General features: G+C 48.4%; 10 protein-coding genes across 10 annotated transcripts; 4 read left to right on the forward strand and 6 right to left on the reverse strand.

Moving 5' to 3' along the window:
* Positions 1 to 148: 148 nt before the first annotated feature.
* LY89DRAFT_635954 (cysteine proteinase) lies at positions 149 to 2,282 on the reverse strand. Its single transcript, XM_018211467.1, has 2 exons — positions 2,101 to 2,282; positions 149 to 2,045 (listed from the first exon to the last, which is right to left on the reverse strand). Exons 1-2 carry the CDS (start codon positions 2,114 to 2,116, stop codon positions 313 to 315), a joined length of 1,749 nt encoding a protein of 582 aa, XP_018077968.1. The 5' UTR covers positions 2,117 to 2,282; the 3' UTR covers positions 149 to 312.
* An 83-nt stretch (positions 2,283 to 2,365) lies between these two features.
* LY89DRAFT_680338 (ARP23 complex 20 kDa subunit) lies at positions 2,366 to 3,471 on the forward strand. Its single transcript, XM_018214056.1, has 5 exons — positions 2,366 to 2,434; positions 2,497 to 2,823; positions 2,875 to 3,000; positions 3,051 to 3,095; positions 3,149 to 3,471. Exons 1-5 carry the CDS (start codon positions 2,432 to 2,434, stop codon positions 3,155 to 3,157), a joined length of 510 nt encoding a protein of 169 aa, XP_018077969.1. The 5' UTR covers positions 2,366 to 2,431; the 3' UTR covers positions 3,158 to 3,471.
* A 117-nt stretch (positions 3,472 to 3,588) lies between these two features.
* Positions 3,589 to 4,181, reverse strand: LY89DRAFT_777330 (uncharacterized protein; the record flags this gene model as incomplete). Its single annotated transcript, XM_018222137.1, has 3 exons — positions 4,019 to 4,181; positions 3,829 to 3,971; positions 3,589 to 3,777 (listed from the first exon to the last, which is right to left on the reverse strand). Exons 1-3 carry the CDS (start codon positions 4,158 to 4,160, stop codon positions 3,589 to 3,591), a joined length of 474 nt encoding a protein of 157 aa, XP_018077970.1. The 5' UTR covers positions 4,161 to 4,181.
* Positions 4,182 to 4,456: 275 nt separating this feature from the next.
* On the reverse strand, positions 4,457 to 5,761 carry LY89DRAFT_573474 (alpha/beta-hydrolase; the record flags this gene model as incomplete). Its single annotated transcript, XM_018208687.1, has 1 exon — positions 4,457 to 5,761. A coding segment is annotated over one exon (1,305 nt), but the record flags the coding sequence as incomplete, so codon positions are not given.
* An 818-nt stretch (positions 5,762 to 6,579) lies between these two features.
* Positions 6,580 to 12,717, reverse strand: LY89DRAFT_573974 (TRP-domain-containing protein; the record flags this gene model as incomplete). Its single annotated transcript, XM_018208713.1, has 8 exons — positions 6,580 to 8,482; positions 8,531 to 8,665; positions 8,714 to 8,854; positions 8,935 to 9,031; positions 9,957 to 12,166; positions 12,211 to 12,265; positions 12,321 to 12,341; positions 12,396 to 12,717. 8 exons carry the CDS (start codon positions 12,715 to 12,717, stop codon positions 6,580 to 6,582), a joined length of 4,884 nt encoding a protein of 1,627 aa, XP_018077972.1.
* Positions 12,718 to 12,880: 163 nt separating this feature from the next.
* Positions 12,881 to 14,011, reverse strand: LY89DRAFT_187866 (uncharacterized protein). Its single transcript, XM_018205684.1, has one exon. The coding sequence runs from the start codon at positions 13,666 to 13,668 to the stop codon at positions 13,045 to 13,047; it is 624 nt and encodes a 207-aa protein (XP_018077973.1). The 5' UTR covers positions 13,669 to 14,011; the 3' UTR covers positions 12,881 to 13,044.
* Positions 14,012 to 16,909: 2,898 nt separating this feature from the next.
* Positions 16,910 to 17,626, forward strand: LY89DRAFT_664023 (uncharacterized protein; the record flags this gene model as incomplete). Its single annotated transcript, XM_018212742.1, has 1 exon — positions 16,910 to 17,626. The coding sequence occupies one exon, from the start codon at positions 16,910 to 16,912 to the stop codon at positions 17,624 to 17,626; it is 717 nt and encodes a 238-aa protein (XP_018077974.1).
* Positions 17,627 to 17,768: 142 nt separating this feature from the next.
* Positions 17,769 to 19,186, reverse strand: LY89DRAFT_680342 (phosphoglycerate mutase-like protein). Its single transcript, XM_018214057.1, has 3 exons — positions 18,606 to 19,186; positions 18,265 to 18,537; positions 17,769 to 18,176 (listed from the first exon to the last, which is right to left on the reverse strand). Exons 1-3 carry the CDS (start codon positions 18,782 to 18,784, stop codon positions 17,837 to 17,839), a joined length of 792 nt encoding a protein of 263 aa, XP_018077975.1. The 5' UTR covers positions 18,785 to 19,186; the 3' UTR covers positions 17,769 to 17,836.
* LY89DRAFT_187953 (uncharacterized protein) lies at positions 18,940 to 19,651 on the forward strand. Its single transcript, XM_018205685.1, has one exon. It carries the CDS (start codon positions 19,095 to 19,097, stop codon positions 19,521 to 19,523), a length of 429 nt encoding a protein of 142 aa, XP_018077976.1. The 5' UTR covers positions 18,940 to 19,094; the 3' UTR covers positions 19,524 to 19,651.
* On the forward strand, positions 19,136 to 20,450 carry LY89DRAFT_680343 (uncharacterized protein). The gene is made up of 2 exons (XM_018214058.1): positions 19,136 to 19,758; positions 19,814 to 20,450. The coding sequence occupies exons 1-2, from the start codon at positions 19,633 to 19,635 to the stop codon at positions 19,988 to 19,990; spliced, it is 303 nt and encodes a 100-aa protein (XP_018077977.1). The 5' UTR covers positions 19,136 to 19,632; the 3' UTR covers positions 19,991 to 20,450.
* Positions 20,451 to 21,517: the final 1,067 nt, after the last annotated feature.

The raw sequence follows: 21,517 nt of genomic DNA on the forward strand, positions 1-21,517 counted from the left end.
GACGCAATTCCTTGACTTTTTATTTCGAGACTCGGAAAAATTCAGCAGTTGTGCATCATAAGAAAGATCTCACTATAGTCATCTCGGAGACATTTACTTCAGCACAAGGTTTGGCCGGCTTACTTTGAAATTCACAAGGAAAGGGTATGGCAAGAATCAAGGTCTATCATTGCTGTTCAACCATTCTCCAATTCTCCAAGTCATCTATGTCTCATTATGCATCGAACTGCTTTTGGCGCAGCTAACCACCCACCACTAGAAAGCTAAGCGCCCTTATCATGCATCCGTCCCATTCATACATCAACCGCTCGCTCATTCATAGTTGCCTTCAGCATCTGGCACAGGAATAGCCTTGTACAGAAGGATCAATGCAGAATGAGACTCGCCACCTCCTGACAAGGTCAGGATCTTGTCGGCATCAACTTCAGATACCTTGTCATCGTTGAACCACCACCATTTCCCGTCCTCCTCACCGCGCTTGCCGGTCTTTGGATCAAGTGGGCCGAGCTTCTTGACATAGGAGGTGTAATGACCACTGTCTGCACTGGCACCTTGATGAGTGACGATACCTCGGAGCTCGTAAAGACCAGACTTGTTGGCACCTGCATCCTTCAAAAGATCGGGGTTGATGAGAGCATGCAATTCCTTCTTCGCAGCCAGAATTGCGGCAGCTCGCTCAGCCTCGACTTCGGCATCTGTCTTATAGACAACATCCTCCATTGGAGTATCGCCATCTGCAGCTTTGCCATCCTTCTTTGCCTCTTTTTTCTCGTCCGCCTTCTTGGACTCGGAGACAGAATCAACAATACCAGCGGCCTTGTCAGCAACTTCCTTGTCATGAATACGCTTTTGTCGCTTGCGAGCACGCTCAACATCCTCCTCGTCCTTTCGAACTTCTCGGATCTTATCACGAACAGGAATCAACATCTTCTTGAGCTCATCTGTGCAAAACTCAACCACATCCAACTCATCCGGAAAGGTAACCTTGCGCATGATCTTGGCTTTCTTCTGCGCCTCTTTCTTCCAGAAAAATCGAACGAAGTGGACAGTGAGGTATTTCGGTAGACGTGAGATCTTGGATTTCTTGGTGTATACCGCATCTCTGTCGAGAATCTCGGATTTCTTCTCCAACTTCTCCTCTAAGCCAGCCAAGATACCATCTCTGAGATGATTCGTCGAAGCAGTGATATGGCAGTCGAGCTTAAGGAATGGATCTTCGCCCTTGACTGCTTCTTCACCAGCCTCTCGAGCAGATTCTTCGTCACACTCGGTGATAGTAGAAAACGAGCCAGCGAAGTATTTATCAATGAATGAGGTGTCCTTTGCTTCCGAACTACCTTCAGCAGGCTCCTTAATCTTAAGTTTCTGTCGCAATTGCTGTACGATTTGCGTCCAAGCCTCCTCGGCATCTTGTTGTGCATATCCGTGACCAGACTTTGACATTTCGGCGAATTGTGGGACAGCAGTTCGAAGCGCGTTGAGGAAAACGAGCGGAGGGAAGCCTTCTTGAGTCTCACCCATCTGCTTGTAGAGATCTCGCAGGGCCGCAGTAAGATCCGTAGCCGATCCAAGACCACCGAGTCCGAACATGCTGAAATCGTTCGTTTGATCGCCTGCACCACCAGCTGGTGTGGGAGCAGCAGTGTATTTGACCAACTCCTGTTGTAGTTCCGGAACCGCTCGTAGTGTTTGAAGTGTAGAGTTCAGATAGCATGTATTCCCCAGATTCTGCAAACCGGCGGGCGTGGCACCAACTTGTTGAGCTGCCTCTGCTTCGGTCATGTCCTCTACGAACTTGATAGGTTCTGCAGGACGTTGAAACTCATTGCCCTGAGCTGCAGTACCCATCATCATGAATGTCTGGCCGGGTTTTGCCCCGAGCTTGGACAGTTCCGTATCATCTTTCAGTTGGCCACCCTTCACCAGAATCTTTTGTCGTTCTGGCTCGACGCCAGTCAAGGAATATAGCTGGTATTTTAGGACTTCGCCGGTGGAGGCAGGATCGAGTTCGACATCGTACTTCTTGCCCTGATGCTTGACAATTACTGTAATCAAAGTTAGCACGATAACAAAAGGTCTCCTGGAGGCGTTGAGACAAACCTGGTATGCTTGCCATGGTGGCGGGGTCGAAAAGCGGTGGAGAAACGTAGTATGGGTATCTAATCTCGAGGACGAGAAACAAATAGAAGAAAACTTTGTCGGAAATGAGACTCAAAGCTTGCGAACAACGTAGAATGATACACAACCACAAGAGGTTGCAGAAAGAAAAAGGGTGAAAAAGGTGAAGCACAATAGTTTGTAAACACCAGCAAGCGGCTCAAATCCACTAGCGCCGTTACGCAGCGCGGGTTGCCTCAGACCCCACCATCATTGAACGACACACACGACAGCCAGCAGCGGGAGGTCTGCACGACTTGAAAACATAGGCAAGATGGTCAGTATATGATTCTTCTACCTTATTCATGTATTGTCTACAGCTCACTAACTGCTCACCAGTCTCAATCACTACGTCCCTACCTCCAATGCGTCCGCTCAAGCTTAACTTCCGCCCTCTGCCTCTCGAACTTCGCATCCCAGACCTCCGAACGACATAACGTCCCTGAAATCGAAGCGCAAACCTCGCCCGAAGTCCTGCTCAATCCTCTAATCGTCGCGCGGAACGAGAACGAGAGAGTCCTCATCGAGCCGAGCATAAATAGCGTGCGGATCAGCATTAAGATCAAGCAGGCTGATGAGATTGAGAATATCCTTGTTCACAAGTTTACGAGGTTCTTGACGCAGAGAGCGGAAGCCTTCTTTATTTTGAGGAGAAAACCGATCAAGGTAGGTGGTGAGCTTTGGGGGATAGCAGAGGGTTTGGGCTGACAGGAATAGGGATATGATATCTCGTTCTTGATTACGAATTTCCATACGGAGGAGATGTTGAAGCATAAATTGGTGGACTTTATCATACAATTCATGGAGGAGGTCGATAAGGAGATTTCGGAAATGAAGCTTTTCGTAAGTTGGCGACGGAGGGGATGTTAGTATTATGCTAATTGATACTGCAGCTGAACGCTCGAGCGAGATTTGTGGCAGAATCGTTCTTGACTCCTGTGAGTATTGCCTCTTGAATCTGCTATTGCAGAAGCTAACCTTTATTGCGTAGTTTGATTAAGCATGGCATTGCATGGGGAAAAGTACAAGTGAACGCTGGCTGTCAAAATTCTTGGCATCAACGTAAGACAGGCGTTCAAGGCTGAGAAAATGAATATATGACACGAAAGAACAAATTTCGAAGTTACCACATATCATCTCCTTGTGCGACATCGAAGTCTTGCTTCTCGGTTCGAGTGAACATGGGCATCTCGTTCTGGACATCACATGTGGGACATTCATTCATCAAGTAATGGAATTTTGGCACGAATGTGATGATTTCAATACAGAGCACTGTCCCATCAGTGCTATCCCAGTACGAAGTAAACAATAGTCTCAGCTCTCAATGTTCCACAATGAATCTGACAGCTTCGAACCCCACCTGAAAGCAAATATACCCTCATAACGCCTTACAAGGTCTCAATAGTGTTGAGCGATACCATAGACGTCCTCCTATTCATATAGGTACCAGTCGTCATCATCGTAAGCGCCGGAGTAACGTGGATCACAGTAATCCTCACTTCCGTAAGTGTCTTCACCAGAGCTAGAAAAGTTTCTCGTCTCCGAATCATAACGATAGCTGCCTGTCTCAGGCGGTACACAGTTGAAAGTGTTGAGATTCGGGGTCATGGAGGTGGATGTCTACAAAGGTCAGGCTGTTTTGACCTTAGATTTGGAGCTTCACAAACTTACATTATCGCAGCAAGCAGGAATTTGAGGAGTCTTCACTGACATTTCGGGATCAACGTAGCAGACAGAGGCGTAAGGAGAGCTGTCGTCGTCAGGATCAGTTTCGCCAAGCATGGTGTTCATATTCTCGAGAAGGGCCGGTTGGCCTAATCGTGTTAGCTTTCAGGCAAGTGCTGGATAGCAGAAATTGTACAATTGACGCCCGTTCCAGTAGTAGAGAGAATAGCACAGCAGTGAGCCTCTGGCTGGATGCACTTAAACATCTCTGCCGTATAGGCAAGTGCCGGCGTAGTGTAGGCGGCGAAAGCCAGGGCCAAGGGGTAAGTAACACGCATGTTGAGCTGAGTGATATCTTGATGGGACTCGTGGAGTATGCGATGCGATTATTGGATGGTTGTATCTTTTGAAGCGATGTTGTATCGAATGCCTTGTTTCCAATAGATGAAGATGGAGTTGCGGAAGAGAAGGATTCTCAAGCCGAGGAGAAGTCCTATGATGCTGCGTATCGAAAGAGGAAAGTGCGGTTGCATAGAGAGCACGTTGAGCAGGAATAAAGTCGTTCTTTCCCCAGAGCCAAGTAGCTTCATTATTCAAACTCGATTATGGAAACGATCTTCCGCAACCTTATAGCTCATGAAGTTGGAGTAGCCGTGGCAGAAGTCGTCTTATCCCAACACCCAAACCACCCAGGGGTCCTACAAGTGGAAGTAGAAGTAGTCGTCGATATCACAGAAGACGCCGAGGTAATACTCGGCCCCTCTTTCCAACCCACACAATCCACACACTCCGGAACAGCCTCACATTCCGGCACCACATCATACTTCAACAGCACATCATTAATCACAGACGTGATCCCATGACTCAATATCGAGCTATGCCACCCAAGATCCTTCATCACATCGTACACGCACTTCTTTCCCGTGTGGCACATACTCTCAAACGAGTACCCAGCAAAAGTGCAAGTGGCAAGCAACCCTGTACACGTCCCAGTAAATATCGGATCGGAAGTGATTCCGAAATGGAATATCCCAGTATTGTTCCTTGATTGAGGATTCCGCGAACCAGGCGGGGCAGGAAGTCCCAGCCTGCTAACAGGCAACGCATCTCCTGGCGTTTCGAAAGTGATGACAGGTAAGCCATAAGTATGGCCAAGCAGGGAACTCATCGTTCCTCCGAGCGAATGGCCTGTGAGCCAGACCTGAGCATCAGGATAAAGAGCCGTGATGTTGGAGTATACTTGCTGAGCAGCAGCGTAGTATTTCTCTTCTTGCCTCAAGCATTTTCCTACACAGGAAGTATCGCAGGTATTGCCCCTAGCACAGTTGCAATTCCGGTGGTAGAACAATGAGCCTTGTCCACAGCAGCAGCCAAAGAGCATATTGACGTTCTCCCTGTCGGTCCAAGCTGTATCGAAAGGATCCCAGAACCGTGCACTTCCTCCTTTGAATGAGATCACGATAGTTGAGTCGTCTTCGTTTGCATAGACATAGCCTCGAACACCCTCCTTCTCCCATCCAAAGCCGATGGTCTCGTTGAAACCTCCATTTACATCCGTCCATTCGCCCTTATTAGGCGTCGGTTCGTAGGCATTAGCTCCCATGTAAGCAAAAGTCAAGATGGTATCCTTGTCCGTTATATTTGGTCCAGAAACAGTATCCAGCGTCCACCTTATCGACAAAGAGGAGCCCCAGACATCCGATCCTTCTTGCGCGGCAGCAATCAAGGGCTCAACAACAGATGGTCTTCTGTCCTCGAGTCGCTCAATCTCAATAGGTCTACTTTGCGCAACAAGAGGTCTGGTGATCTCGATCTTGGGTCCTAGATCTGGTCCGAGTTCTGAGTCTACCCATAAGGTGGATCTGGAGTCTGAGAGCTTGATGTGCTTGTGCAGAGTGGGGTTTGTGTGTGTCCCGTGGTGGAAGATGTGGCGGAGAGACTGGATCCTTTGTCATTCGTTTGTAGAATGGTTTATTCAAGTACTACTTACGAATAGATGATCTGAACTGTCTGTTACTGATGAAAGTGGCTCATCAGAATTCATCAAAGGTGCCTGAGCTTGCTGCCTAGCCGCTTCACTCAGCGCCAGAGTGAGGAGCGAGAAGATCAAAACGGCTATGGAAGAGAACATTATTCAAAGATCGCAATCCAAAACTTCTTAGAATCCGAATGTAAAGTTCTTCTCGTTCCACCTGCAAGCGTCTCCAAACTCGCACCTAGGTAGTTGCAAGTGTTGAAGTCAAGTGAAGTCAAAGCTGGTTGCCTATTTAGCGCTTACGCCGCAAGCTAACATGTGTGGGTGGACTGGGAATTGCGGCAAGCATACCCAGTTTTACGCAGGACTTTAGAACCACAGATCTCCTTGCATTCTGAGGTATCATGGGATGTATCTCACATCTTCCCTCCGTCTTTCTTCTTCACATTTGAGGTCGCGCCATTCCACGCCTCAGTACATCAACATAACGAAGAGATCGAGTTCTTTCCTTCCCTCTTCAGGACCTTTTCAACTCACAAGTCACATTCAAGCACGAGTAGTAAGCAAATGTATTTCATTCTTCTCTATCTTCGAGCAAATGGGTATCTTTCCTCCCTTTCGTAACTCCCAGTCAATCATACCAGAGCAAAATGTGAGCAAAATATCGTCCCTTTCCAGACCATTACATCCTTTCAATCCCAAAAATATAGCAAAATATGTGCAAGATGTACTGCTCTCCTTCCGTGACACCCTGCCGCAGCTGAACAGAAACAGTAAAAGACTCAGACACTCGAAACTCCAATCCTAATCTCACCCCAAGGCTGAAAGTCCACAACATCCTGCTCAACCCAGACACGTCTCTTAGTCGCCAAACAGAGAATATGATAGAAAGCCTGAGCGGCAACCACACAAGTATTCTTCTCCGGATCGAAAAGTTCCTCAAAGGTGACACTCTTCTCCACACCACGATCACCACCAACACGATCCAAATCATCTTCATCAGCACTCAACTCATCGCCGCTCTTCTCCTCAATCGTATTACGTACATAGTCAAGGAAGTTGTTAGACTCGGCATCGAGCGCAGAACGAACCCATTGAGAATCAGCCGCCGTCTGCGTATCGACCGCTGCTGCCGCACCAAAGAGTTCAAACTCGTCGTCTCCTACGCCGATTTGGCTCGAGCTCTTGATTCCCATGGCTCCGAACCCGAGACCGGGGACATGGCTAGAGGAGCGATCGTTGTCGGAGCGGCCGTACATGACCATTTCGTCGTCTATGCCTATCATGTTGTCGAAATCGTCCAGATCGCCAGGGAGAGCGGAACCTCGACCGATGAGCGGAGATGCGGATGTGAGTCTCCTGCTCGGACCTTGGGAGCCTAGACGTCCTCCTTGGATGGAGGATGATTGGCCGCGTTGGTGGGAGTGGAGGGATGCAGAGACGTTCCATGGCATGGCGGAAGAGGGATAATCTGCTAGTGCACTCTGAGCATCTCTGCCTCGCTCGACCTCGATGCTTGCTTCTGCTTCTGGTCCTTCGTTGTCGAGGGGATTGAGGTCGTCGTCTGGCATGTTAAACATGTCATCGTCGTCTTGACCTTGGATGCCACGACCAACTTCATCGTCTCGGACACGCTTGTTAGAGTGCTCGTCTTCTTCGTCCTCATGAACACGCTTCTTGGATTGTCTACCTCTGACTTTGACAAGTGACTTGCCAGTAAGTTTAGCCATCAATGCTTCACCAGAAAACATGGCTAAAGGATTTGGAAGCTTCTCAGAGCCAATACCTTCACCAACACCATTCAAACCAGAACCATAGAGGTAATGGAAAGCATTGGGTTTTGCCTGTTGAGATGCCTTCTTGTGATTGTTTATCAGAGATTGTGCAGCCATATTGTCGAGGTATTCTCTGTGCCAGGTATTCAAATCAGAGTTGCGGAGTACGACGGTTGAATCAATCTTCAAGGCTCGAGACTTCTTGGCTTTCTGACGCTTCTGGGGAGCTTCGGCAGAGACGGACGACGGCTCTCCTCCGGGGGAAGAGGGAGCGTTGGCTTCAGATGAGAGTCGGGGAGGGTCATCGTTTCGAGCAGGTCCACCAGCCATAACAGGGAATGCTTCAGCGTCAGGAAGACCCAGATCATCATCACCATACTGCATCATATCGAAATCACCATCCCCGTCCAAGACAGGAAGAATATGTCCAGCTTGAGCATCTTCATGTTCCTTACGAACGCGTCCACTGGCTGCTGAATCACTGCCGAGACGATGTTGAGGTACAATGCTACCAGCACGACGAGCTTCCCGTTCACTGTCGGGAATATCGCGAAGTTGTCCATCAGCGTCGAAGTCGAAGAGGTCATCATCTTGGAACACGAGTTCTTCCTCGTCGTATGCCTTTCCTCCGAGATCCTTCTGCACCGACGAGTCGCGGAACATGCCATTTGGTGGAAGCTGATACGAACCAGCGCCGCCATTGCTGGAAGATCCAATATCAAGACCTAGGACGGAAGCAGCGTTGAGAGAAGAGACGGAACCGCTGCGTCCACGAATCGAGAGCATGGATTGCGAGGAGCGTTGAGTATCGGCTTGTGGCGTGAGGGCTCTGTCGAGGTCGAATCCGAGGTCAGGAAGGATCATGTCTGGGGAGAAGGCTGGATCGTCCATCAGGATAAGGTGATTGGGACTGTGACGCGTCAATTTCTAGTCAAGGTCACAGTAGAACAGTACTCACTTGGCCTTTCCAGCATTAGGATCGAGTCCATCGAAACGAGCAGTTCTCAACAAGGCACGAATGTTGTTCTGTGCTGCTTGCACATCGGAAAGGAGGTATTCCCATTGCTGGTTGTAGACCTTGGATACTCCATACCTTGCTCAACGTCAGTGAAAGCTCATGCAACAAGTGAAGTCTGCTTACAGTAAGTTGCTTTGAAGCCTCAATGCCATTGGTGCCTCCGGTTCCATGATGGTCTCGCAGGCCTTGATGATGTCGACACCAATGATCGCCTTCTTCGTCACTTTCTTCGTGGTTGACTTCGCGCCCAGTGTGGCCACCAACCTGTATTAAAAGATGCTGTCAGTCATTGCCATTCCATGGTGTACGAGCAAAGTGACGCGTGGGGAGGAATCAGAGCTTACCAGATGGTTGCAACGCCATACTTGCGGCTTGTCAAGACTGCAAAGTCAGCTTCTTGCCGTTCCTTTCTCATATGCCTAGGGTAACTTACTCTCGTGGCTGTAGAACATCTTGAATCAATCTAGACAGACGCGTCTGACTAGGATTTACTGTCTAGTGAGATGCAGTCCAAGGATATTGGTCTAGGAAACGAATTCGGGTTGGAGGAAATCAGTAACACAAGAAGTATAAGAAACACCACGTCTTGGAAATTTCTCAGCTTGAAGGGGAAGTTGCAGTTGAGAATCAAAATCAGAGTGTTCTCGGGAGAAGTTGAAGACGTGGTGACGCGACCTGAGATTCTCTCACCTTTGGCTTGAGGAAGACGGAATTGGAGGATATCACGTGGTCGTGACTGCCCACCTGGGCAGCTCGATGAACGTCACTACCTAAGGACCAAAGAATAAGACGCAGTAATGGACAAGATGCACTCAAGTCACCAGGAGAAGTAACATGTATGAAGAAATATAAAGAGATCTTTATTGTGAGAGTATCTGCTATCTTCGCAGATACATCGTGTCGCCGTTGTCAGCGCTCTGTGTACTGATGCCCCCATGCCGGAACGCCATTACAAACCAAACCCCCCAATGCCAATGCAGTGCGAAGTCGCTTTGCGCGTGTCTTCTTCTTAGAATGCAAATGCAAGTGCCAGTCTAGCAGTACCATGCTTACAACTATGTACGTGAAGCAGCTGGAATTTGAAAACAATAAACGCCGAGGCTGTGCAGAATTGAATGATCAACGTCCCATGGTGCAATTACACCGTTTCTTTCTCCTCAACTCCATATTTATCCCACCTCCGTTCGTGACTTCGTGATGATAAGGTTCTAACTGGCGTGAGCTACGCGCTGGTTTGCGAACTTCTGCTGTTGTTCCCTTGTAGGGGTAGAAGGTCTGAGGGACGAGTGAGACGCTTGTGGTCTGACCAATGGCGCCCTTGATGCAATCGAGTTACTGCTGATATGTTGACTCATCCCGCTCGCACTCCTCGATGGCGTGCCAAAGGGCGAGTCACCTTTCTGTTCCTCCTGATACTGATTGAAGTCCCGAGAACTCCAGGACGCCCGATGCACTCGAGCACCATATGGTACATTACCATAGCTTGAGTAATGACTACGCATACTACCGGCCATGCTGTTGGCTCTACTACGAGCAGCAGGGCCTGCAAGAGAGGGTTGAGATGCAGCAGGATTGAACTCGGCCAGGTCCGGAACGTCGTCGACGTCTTCGTCCTCGATCTTGGGAGCGCGACGGACAGTCTTGACGGCGAAATAAGGTTCCTTTGGTTCCTCCGGCGGTGGTGGAGGAGGTGGAGGCACATCCTTCTCTTTTTGCTCCAAGTGTCCAAAGTACTTCATGCGAATGTTCTCGAGACTGTGGGGGCTGAAATCTTCTCGGTTGCGAGTGAGTGACATGTAGCTCGAGATGGCGCCGAGAACAATGAGGATCAAGACGCCAATGACAAGGAAACCTTGCTCGATGATGATAATGATGCCAATAACAGTCGTAGGAATTCGGGCCACATTGAACTGGGGTAGGAAAGCGATAGAAAGGCCTGCTGTAGCAACCTTGCTGATACCAAGCATGTAGACAGCAAGTGCAGTATTACGTGCTCCCTCGAACGGGTTAATGCAGATGATTGCAATAAAGGCAATAATCTCCCAGACGAAGATTCCAAAGACCTGAGCTGTTGGACTTTGACTGGCTCCACCGATGAAACAAGCTCGCACGAATTGATAGACTACCCAGAAGCTGAAGAACCACCACCGAGTTCGTCGATAACGTGCTGAAAGCCACCCAAAGCGCTTGGTGAAGTCAACATTTTGGTGTACACTCTGTGATTCCGAGTCCTGGTCGACGAATCTAATTTGGAAGAACGATACCGAGCCAGCGGACTTGGTTCTGTCCTCTTCTTCCAAAGAACTCTCACGGACTGTTCGATACCATGGGATGAATTTGAACACCTTCTTGCGCTGGAAGTGGATACGATCAGGTGAGGACTCGTATTTGCCAAATTTGACTCTGTAGAAGCAGGCATAGATCGCAGTACCGATGGCTCCGACGAAGAATCCGAGGAAAACAATGACAGCAATGGCGATTGGGCCAGCTTTCCCGCCTGATGAGAATTGGAACAAGGCCAGAGTCATCATCATGAAGAAGGCAATGAAGCACGATCGAAGAACAATCAGACCAGTGAATCCCATCCAGTGACTTCTGAAGTAAGCGAATCGATCATGCTTAATCCATTTGATGGCGCTCAACCCTTCCAAAGCGTATTTGAATGCGATAGTTGCTCCAATGAGGATAGCCACGAGGATCAAGAACCACAGAAAGCCTACCATGAATGCATCTGCAGCTGGCACGCTGACCAGAGAAAGCTCGCCTGCGAACCCCGACCAGTTTCCAGGGAGTGGAAGACCAGGAGCCACCGGAACGCCAGACCATGCGAATAGTTGTTCTGACTGTGTTCCATTGGTTGAATTTGTGGCTCTCTTCACAATGTTACCTGCAAGCTGCGCAGTTCTTTTGGCGAGTTCATAGGGACTTGTCTCGATTGCTCGTTCGTAGATGCGGCTCGCAACTTGCTCACTTCGAGCGAACTCGGAAGCGCTGTCAATGGAACGTCCGTAAATCTGTTGTTGGAGGCCTCCGTTGTTGTTTAGAATCGTCGATCCAGCGCCGCCAACCTGACTAGCATTTCCAGATACACCTACGAAGCTGTTGATAGAGTTGATGATTGTTGGAGTATATATCATACCGGCTGACCACGCAAAGTTGCTCCAGAAAGCAGCACAAACACTGGGCCAGTTCAGGGATATTGCACCAGAGAAGAATATGGACTGAAAGACCTCGAAGACGACGAGGACAGATAAAGAGTGTGCATAGTGGGTTCGCATATGCGGTACACTGACTCCGTAGATGGCCGTTGCAAAGGATGCCAAGACAGCTACGAATGTGAAGATTCCAAGGACGGATCCCACCGCAGCTGGATGAGAGAAACTTGCTCCATTTCGCATCACAGCCTGGAAGCAAGCAATTTGTGTCTCCGAGGAGTTGGAGAAGAATCGTAATTGTACTGATGCTTCGAAATCTGGAATTGACAATGCAATATTGGGAATGGCGGAGACATCGGATGTAGAAACTGGAATGACAGCTCCACCAGTTATGGGAACACTGGCGTTCAGGGGACATAGACTGCTCATGTTAGATTTGATGAGGAAAAGGATGCGAGGACAAACCTGGCAAAGTTGGCATTGCACGGATTGAACACAAGGTCAAATCGATCCTCGCCGTCTGTGTATAGTATTAGTGTTTCGTTCAGTTTGATTTCTCGAAGTGTGTTGCTTACAAGCCATGACGGAGATGTATACTGGTTACAAGGTTAGCTTTGTTCCTGAAACCATGGACCAGTTGGATCACATACACATTAAAGACTCGTTCCTGAGATTGGTGGTTCCAGCCAGGTTAAACAGGACGGTCATATTATCTGCGTAGTAGGCCGCATCGTAGGATGTCAGGTTGATCAAGCTCTGTCCTCCCATACAATCACCAAAGTTTCCCGAGTACAATGCCGGAAACCTATCCACCAGCAGTGTTTGTGTTACTCCCGCCCCATTTGTTCCCTGTATTGTATCCGAACTCGAACTCTGTGCTCGTACCGAAGGAATTAATGTACTGAAGAGGGCGAGAGAAGAGACAAACGCCGTGGACCATGACGCCGAGGATAACGAAGGAAATCGTGCCATTGTCGAAATGGAAATTATTAATTTAGGTTGCGGGTCGAGGAGGAATTGACGGGGCAAGGCCCGGTGGTGATAGTAATTGAACTGTCAGATCGAGAGGAGGTTGGAAATTCTTCGAGCTCGAAAAAGTTCAATGTTTAGTGTTGGTGACGTGAGCTATCCAAGCACCTCGTATTATGCGTCCCAGCCTCCAGGCGATCAAGCGACAAACGTATCGAAACGTCTGGCCCTATTTCCCCAGTGTTTCCGACGCAAATCGAAACGACAGGCGTTGTGGCAGATGGATTGATCCGATGAACGCTGACCGTTGTAATTGGGCGCGTAGAGTATTTATTTTCGGTGTAGCTGGGGTATGGTTGGCGGTTGAAGTCGAGGGTATAGAAATTGTAGCCGCAGACGGTGAATGACTACCGGGATATCTCGACTGCACGCATTATCCTCGCAAGAAGTCGTCCGCAAAGTCGAAATAGCGACAGTAAAGTCCTCGACGCAGCTGGAGGACGATATTAGGTTTGAGAGTAAAGCGGACAAACGAATGTCTTTTGGGAGTGAGGGAAGATAAAGAAAGTGGAGCTTGGGAAGAAGATTGTGCAAGGAAACAGGAACTCGGACGGGGATTTCGTGCACGGGTGAGTGGCCAGTGGTGAGTGGTGACGAGGGTTCGGCTGGCTGGCTAGTGGATAATTTGACAAGGCCGGAACGACCAATGGAGGGCGAGTCGAGTTTTGGGTACTGTATGGTGCATTGGCGGACGATCCAGTGTAAGGGCGGCGCAGGGCTAACTGCTTGCGGCTCTCTCTCTCCAAGGCACGCTGCAGACCTCGAATCACAGCCACCGACACAACAGGACTGGAAAAATTGCTGTATGGTGTTTGAATGGGCGAGTTGAATGAAGGTCTTGGAAATATCTCTCGATTCAAGTTTCATGCCGGCGAGTAAAACACATCGCATCATTTCAAAGAAAACTCACTCACTCCCCAGTAAGAGTCAGTTCTGATTATGCACAGAGTCTTAAGTTATGCCATGCCCAAAGTTCTTCTCCTTCCCCCCATAGTGCGTGCCAGCAGATCATCGCAGGGTACACGGATCCTCAGTACGCGGATACGGATTGGCCAGGCCACGATAAAACAAGAGGTTGCACCACACGAGACAAGTGTACGAGCAAAAAGGACGAGGGAGGCGACGTGGTCGTCGTGTTAACATTCCTTTCACCAACCCCAACATCAGCAAAAGCATAGGGAAACCCTTCTGTTATCAAAGAGATGTCAGCCAGGGCCAGGACAAGGAAGCTTCACAGAGTTCCTCGTGTCAGCCCGCATCTCAATCTCATCCCATGGCTGGGCCGGCACTGAATGGGCCGTCGAGCGTTACGACGCCCAAACGCGCACCGCATTCCAGAAACTGAATCTGGCAGCCGCCACGGCTTCTTCGGGATGCAATCTGGAATCCAAAATTGATTCGTCAGCGACAGTCAAATAAATGTCCGTCCTGGGAAAGGAAGGACAATCATGAATCCGGATAGAGGACCGATGTACGAGCAACTCATTTATCACAGACACTTCAACCAGATGATCTGATGAACGTCGCCCCACCCTCTTCTCCCTTCCTGGTGCCCCCCCCCCCAAGTATTTCATCCAAACATCCTCATGATTGCCCAAAAGGGCCCCCTCTCTGCTGGTCCCTGCATTCAGATCCTAGCGACGATAACAGGTTTTTGTTAAGAACATGGCAGAGATCATGGGGTCTGGATCTCGCTCTCGCGGTTCTTGGGACCATGCAGCAATAGCAGTAATAGCAGCAAAGCCTGAAATGCTCCCCGGCTTGGCCGGCTGCTGCTGGTGATGATGATGATGCTAGTCAGGCTGGATGAACGGCGTTCTCGTTGCATGGTGCATGGGGGGCTGGTTCCACGATGCAGGCCATTGCAGTCCGAGCCAGCCGTGCAGCTTTTCGGGCGGGAATGCGAGCTTGAGGCGGCGGGTGAGAAATGCTTGGCGGAGACGACGGATAACGATGAGGCTTTGGAATCTTTACAGAGTACTGCTCTGCTAAGACTTCTCATTATCATGGATGAAAGAATCCTACGTCTCTTCACAATAAGACGAAATGGTTGAGAATACCTTTACCACTTTTCATCAATTTCTTACCGTCTACGCTCTGTTTCTCCTTCTCCCTCACCGCTGCCCTCATTCCAAGCTAGACAACTCACCTCACAAACTACTGGCTTGGTGTCCCAACCTCCACTCCACTTTCTTTCTTTCTCTCTCTCGTTCGTTCTTCTCGGATAGAATCTCCATCAAAAAAGCTCACTTACTCATAACCCTAACCCAAACTCCGTCTCGGCCCTCTTTTTCTAGAATAACCAAACCCGCTCTCTCGCACACATCAAAACCCAATACCCAGACCCCACTCTCAGAAATCTAAAACATAGGTAGCCTTAGCCAGGCGACGAACTCTCTAGTCCCCGTCTCGCTACCTGCAAACTATTGATCTTATCACTCACTCAATCGATCTCACGATCTCTCTAGGTGCACCTAAGGTATCTATCTCAATGACGCAAGGTCCCGCCTCGCCAAAAAAAAAAAAACGAAAAAAGAAACGCCCACTCATCATCACTTACCCATCCGATTTCCTTGAATTCCCTCACCTACTGACATGCATTTCCTCACACACGCATTCCTTTTCATCGGATACCTATCCGCATCTAAGTTTCTCGTTCCTGTAGATCAGAACTAGATGGTTGATTGGTTCCGTTCCTTTCGTATTCCTGCAGAAGCAAGCGAGGAGCTCGAGAGAGCTTGCGTAATCGATGAGTGAGCCGCATGCTGAGGAGTTTCCCCGCATCTCGGCATTGGTTTGCATTCCAGGATTTCTTCCCAAGAGGCCAAGAATCGAGATCCCAAGTTCTTGGGTTTGAGAAGCCAAGGAGTTCGGATACGATGGGATTCTTGTGCGGGAGATGGCGCTGCTTTTGCTGTTTCTGCTGGTAGATGTTCGTTTGGGTGTTAAAATCCAACCAATGCTTGGATGTCTAGTATCCAGTGGCCTGAACATTCAAGTTCTCAGCTATCCGACTTCTATGTTTTTGTTCACCATCTTGGCAGTGTTGTAAGATCATGTATAGGGATTGTAAATGCAATTATACAACGAGAAGAACCACTTATCATCTGAATCTTTGGCATAATCAAGACCAACAGACATCAGTCCATGGCAGAAAAATGTTCTTTCTACAAAAACCTCACTTCTTATAACTTCCTTTTCGTGGTAGTAGTTTGCTATTGTCAAGTCGGAATCCACTTCCAGTTTCCAGAATCCTGCCTCTCCACTTTAATCATTGATCTATTGAATTTTTCAAAATCAGGGTCGGCCAAGACCTTATTTGGATGAACTCTGTGCCAAAGGATAGCAAGACTTGTACAGTGCCAAGTATTTAAACCTCCCCTCCTTTCCTGGTGTTCCTCTTGAGAAAGAGGACAGCGGAGGAAGCTTAAGCGAGGCAGAAATAGGGGCTTGGGAAGCGGCCGTCAAGCTGCGATGTGCAACAAATAAAGTTGTTAGGCACAAAACCAGCTTCTTAGTCCACATTTGTTTTCTTCTTGGTGGCTAGGTCCAACCAAGCAGTTCTTTGTCTAATATTTGATTAAGAAATCGGGACTACAACTTAAAGTCTATATTCAAGGTCTTGGAGAAACAAGGAGGGAGAATGAGAAGTTGGTGTACGCTGTACGATTACGGAAGCTACACCTCTCTTCCGAGGACAATCTTTCAAGGCTACATCTACTGGTTTGAACAATATCCTTGATACTTCTGGAAGCGAGAATATGGGGGAAATATCGCTCTCGTGATCGAAGATATTGATTTCGGAAGACTTCCCGGCAAGATTAGAGTCGGATATAGATACGCAGCAAGAGTGAGCGAGGATGGAGGAGTTGAGGCTATGAAATTCTTGGATTCTATATCAGTATTTCAAAACCCCTCTTTCATCCCACGTACGTCATTAGGATATACTCTCACATGATCGCAGACCCAGGTCGGCAGAAAGATTGAGCGTTACCTAAGCTAGTGTACAATATTTGCAAAGTTTTCTTGCGAACATTTCCTTCCTCGCAGACAATTCAACATAAGTCTCGAGCTCTTCGAACTTACCACACATTTTTCCTGACACCAGCTCCACCGATAAGCATAGAATTACAAGATGACTCCTTTCATGAGCCTTAATGCCATCTATCTCGCCCTCGCCATCCTCCTCTACCTTCTGGGCTACTTCTCCTTCAAGCCTCCAAAGCCCCTGCATCGATCTGTGCAACTGTCGGCGCTCAAGAGATCCTTGCAAACGTACCCACATTTCAACAAGAACAAACAAGACCGCGACCTCTTCTTCAAATATGCTGCGCATTTTCTGGCAGAAGGTTCAGCTCCAGAGATTCCCGAGGCGCAGGACTATATCGAATTTGACCCACCATTCGCCATTTTCTTATCCGTGGTTGTAACCCTTATTCTTCTAGGAATCACCGCTCTCCAGTGCGCGTTCTCCGCCGGCTTGGGTGAAGGGGCTGTGATCTTCAGTCCGAGTATAGATCGATGGTTGGCGCCTACTACGTTGGTGCTTCTCCGCGCGGGGATAGTTATTGTTTTTGCTCTGGCAGGAATGATGAGTTGGGAGTTCGGCTGGGCGACTAGGATGAGAAGAACGTTGGGAGGGATTAGAGAGGTGTGCTTGGATGGGGAGATATGCAAATGTTGTGGACGAGGCGGGGATGAGGTAGTGGGTGAAAAGAGACGAGAAGTTCAGGAGGAGAGGTTGAGCTGGTGGATTCAAGGCTTGTTAGGAAAGGATGAGGATAATGCTGTAGAGGCTAGGAAAAGGATGGAGGAGGTTATTATGCCTGTCATTGAAAAGATTCGTTACTGAATTACAATGGGTGGTTGCATGTCGGCTTTGCCAACTCTGTATGGCTAAAGTATTCTCAATGCGGCAATAACTTACTCTATCCAAAGACGAATTGAAGTCTTTGTATCATCCCGTATCACAAAGGAACTCGCACTGGAAGATTGTCTGCTTATGTTCTATACATTATCATTTTCTCAAAATTATAAATCTAATAACTCAGTATAGACAATTCTATTTCTTTGCCTCCAATTCCTTCTTCTGGTCTGCAGCACTATTCTCCACAACATCAACCATAAATCCACCACCAAGCAGAATTGCTGGCTCTTCCAACCGATGATGTTCGTAGCTCAAGGTTCCTACACCACCAGCTTCAAGCAAGAACGTAGGTCCATCTTGTAATGTCTTTCCTGCCCAACGCATAGCGAAAGCTCGTAGGATATGACCGTGTGCAACCAGTAACACATCGCCCGGGGGTGCTGAACCCTTGGGCTTTCCAATTACTGGACCATGGAACTTTTCTCGTATTTCCTCGATCAGACGGTCGATTCGTTTTGTGACTTGTTCTGGAGATCTAGGATTTGTCAGCTTGTCTCTTACCAACTCCACCAAATCTCCCCAGTCTGTTGTCTTGCTCCCCATAGTAGTTGAGAAACACTTACTCTCCACCAGGACAACCCTCCTTCCAAATATCCCACTCACCATTCGGTCCTCCAATACCTTGCTTCTTCCTCAACTCCCTAATCTGCGGACTCGTAATTCCCTCATAGTCTCCATAATCCCACTCTCTGATATCTTCCGTAATCTGCACATTGGCATCCGTCCTAATATCCTCATCCTTATGTTCCCTCTGCTCCTGCCACGGCAACTTCTCCCGACACCCCAGATAAAGCAGCTCGAGAGTCTTCTGTGCTCGTTTCCGCGGTGAGACATAGCTATTTCAGAGAAACAGTCAGCGGTGCAACATGATTCAATTGAGGTAATTAAGTGTGCAAACGCATACATGTGTGCCAACTTCTTCGGTACAATCAGCCTATCATCTCCCACCAGCGCTCTGCCCGTGGCGAGGATTCTCTTCTCGCCATTCGAGGTTAAGGGGATATCGCTCGTGCCCGTGTGTCTTCCGTTGAGCGACCATTCTGTCTCACCGTGGCGGACAATGAACACCCTTGGAGTTGTCATGGTGGGGTTGTGTCTTCCCTCCCGCAGACGAAACAGGAATTGCGGGGGTTGTAATGCTAGACGGCAATAGTTGCTGTGGGTGAAAAGGTTGCTGGGAGCTGGAAAGTATGATCTCCAAAGTTGAAGCTTGCCAAGAAGTTCTGTCGCGAGTGTTGTGGTGAGAATTGTTTGATTTCCTTGTCTTGAAACTATGGCGTAGCACACTGTAGAGAACTGCCCCGCCGGTCTGAGGTCCGGTGGTACAGGGCAAGATGATAGCGAGTCGACCACTGGAGTGTCACTAGGCCCGACCCGAATGGTGACACAATGAATGAAGGGGAAATACAATAATAAAACCTTCAGCCTCTTTCGTCCCGTTCCTCAAATATATACATTTTCTTTCCTCTATTTTTCCCTTTCTCGTCGAGTTTTAGATCTTGGAGAAATGGCGGATTCTGCATTGCGATTATTCAGTTCCCTCCTCGCCGCAGCATCCGCATCCGATCCGCCAGCGCCAGCTTCCAGTGATCTCATACCGAGCTCGCACCGCCAATCAACCACCCCAGCTCCTCCAATCCGCCGCACATCATCCTGGGGTTCAACGTCCACGACCTCGACTGACTCGGACGATTCACTGGAGCTGCAGGACTGGAGATACGGGTCGAGAGAAGAGCAGGACGAGGTGAAGAGAAAGAGAAAGGAGAATAGGAAACGCAGGGAAAAGGAGGCGGAAAAGGCGTGGAGGGAGTTTTGGGGCTAGGGATAAAGGTTCGGGTGTACCTGAACAAAAAGCAACCACGGAAAGCTGCAGCAAAGATCTGCTCGACTACACTGCAACTTGCCTGCGACGACGAATTGATCTTGAAGGCATGTCTGCTACAGCAGCTCAGCAGCAGAAGATCAGGAGGTTTGTCTGGACTGGAGCAATTGTTGCCGTGACAGCTACAGGAGCTTGGTACGGTGCTGGATTGAAGACCGATCAGGAGATCAAAGAGGTAATGCCTTTCAATCCTTCCTTACACATGGATCGCTTGCTGATCTTCGGAACAGAAGGTTAAGAAGCAACGAGAGGCCACGCCGGCAGAGAAGATTGCTGTGCTCGAAGAACAACGAGGCGCGTTGGTAGCAAAGAGGTTGGGGCTGGAGAAGAAGATACAACAGCTGGAGATGAGAGCTGCTGGGGCTACGAGGGAGGAGAGCATGCAGGGCCAGGAGAGGAGGCGGTGAAGGAATACTGGGCCGAGAATACGATTCATATCAACAAGAGTTGGGTACTACTCTGGACTACAGATTGTGGAGTCAGGGCAGAAGCTGGAGGACCAAGACTGTCCACGATGTCCCATTGTTGGACGCACTTTCAAATGAATTCGCTCACAACAACAGCTACAAGAGGAGAGAGCGGCCGTCAGAGGCTTGGATACAATACTACCGAGTTACTCTAACTCACAATACACCCCCTCATATATTAGTCCTTGCCACTCGATTATTCTACTCTCACGTGAAGAGGAGAGACCTTATGCTCTTGTAAAGTACTCGTTTGCGGACAGACTTTGAATCTCTGTACAAAGTCTGTCAATGCACTCTCTTCAAACTAAAGCAACATGTCTATATATTCTAGCGAGCTTATATATGATCAGAAGCGCCGTACACTTCATTCATATGCAGCTATTTTGACACTATCTACCAGCCATAGCACTCTTCATCCTTTGCTTTCTGGCGTGCTCCTGGAGTTCCTTGTGTGTTTCCCATAGTGCCTCTGACTGGAACCTTTAGGGTGACGATGAGGGATCTCTTGACTGGGAGCTTTAGGATGACGATGAGGGATCTTTGTGGAGCCGATTGTACACTTGTGACTTGGCCGAGGAAATCGGTAAGATAATATGTTGAATACCTTATAGCAATCTCTGCGATTTGATTGTTTTGTGATTTAAAGAGAATGTACCAGCTCACTACGATATATTCGACGGTCTCAAATGTCTCAGCCACAAGTGGTACATGAAGTCTGTGTGGCCTTGTCACTTCCTTCCTTAACAATACACTCTTTCTTTTTAGCAAATTCGTTGAAGTTTTGCACAACATGTTCAGCATTGATTGTCTCTCGGGATCTACAGTGTATCCCTGGTCATATATTAGTTCCGTGCCAGTCGATTATTTTAAAGAGGAGAGGACTTATGCTCCTTCAAAGCACTCAACTGCTGACGGACTTTGAATCATCTGTCTGTGCACTCCTCAAACCAAGCAGCATCTGGTGCATGTCTCTATACTTTTGGCTAGCTAACATATGATCAGGGGATTACACTGTACTGCCATCAAATCCGGACTAATTGTTTTACAAGATCCATCTCAACAAATAAGACAGGCGATCGACTCCGCCAAAAGCAGAACCTTACGCAAAGCTAGTCACCTTTGCGTAGCACGCTATTGTAGTCTACTGCCATGTCGAGCCGCGTCCTCCACTTTTGGGGTGTTGTTATTATCTCTGCTTGTGATCGAGCTCCAAAGGATTTCATTTTCTATTAAGTTGTCGGACAATAAGACTGCTTTGAAGTGCGAGAAAAGAGCCCTTCTCGAGAGAGTGGGGTTTTGATTGTCCTCGAAGTCGCCGGACAATCGAGCGATCGTGGATCTATGTCAAATTCATAGACTTTCTGGTAGTTATCTTATCAAAATTTCCGTATTAATCGGGTGGATATTATCCATCAGTGGGTTTGACAATGAGATCGAAGAGTTGGTTGCCTGATAGCTCTCAAGTAA

This window comes from Mollisia scopiformis (assembly GCF_001500285.1).
Source record: "Mollisia scopiformis unplaced genomic scaffold LY89scaffold_2, whole genome shotgun sequence".
In the NCBI taxonomy this organism is placed as follows: domain Eukaryota; kingdom Fungi; phylum Ascomycota; class Leotiomycetes; order Helotiales; family Mollisiaceae; genus Mollisia; species Mollisia scopiformis.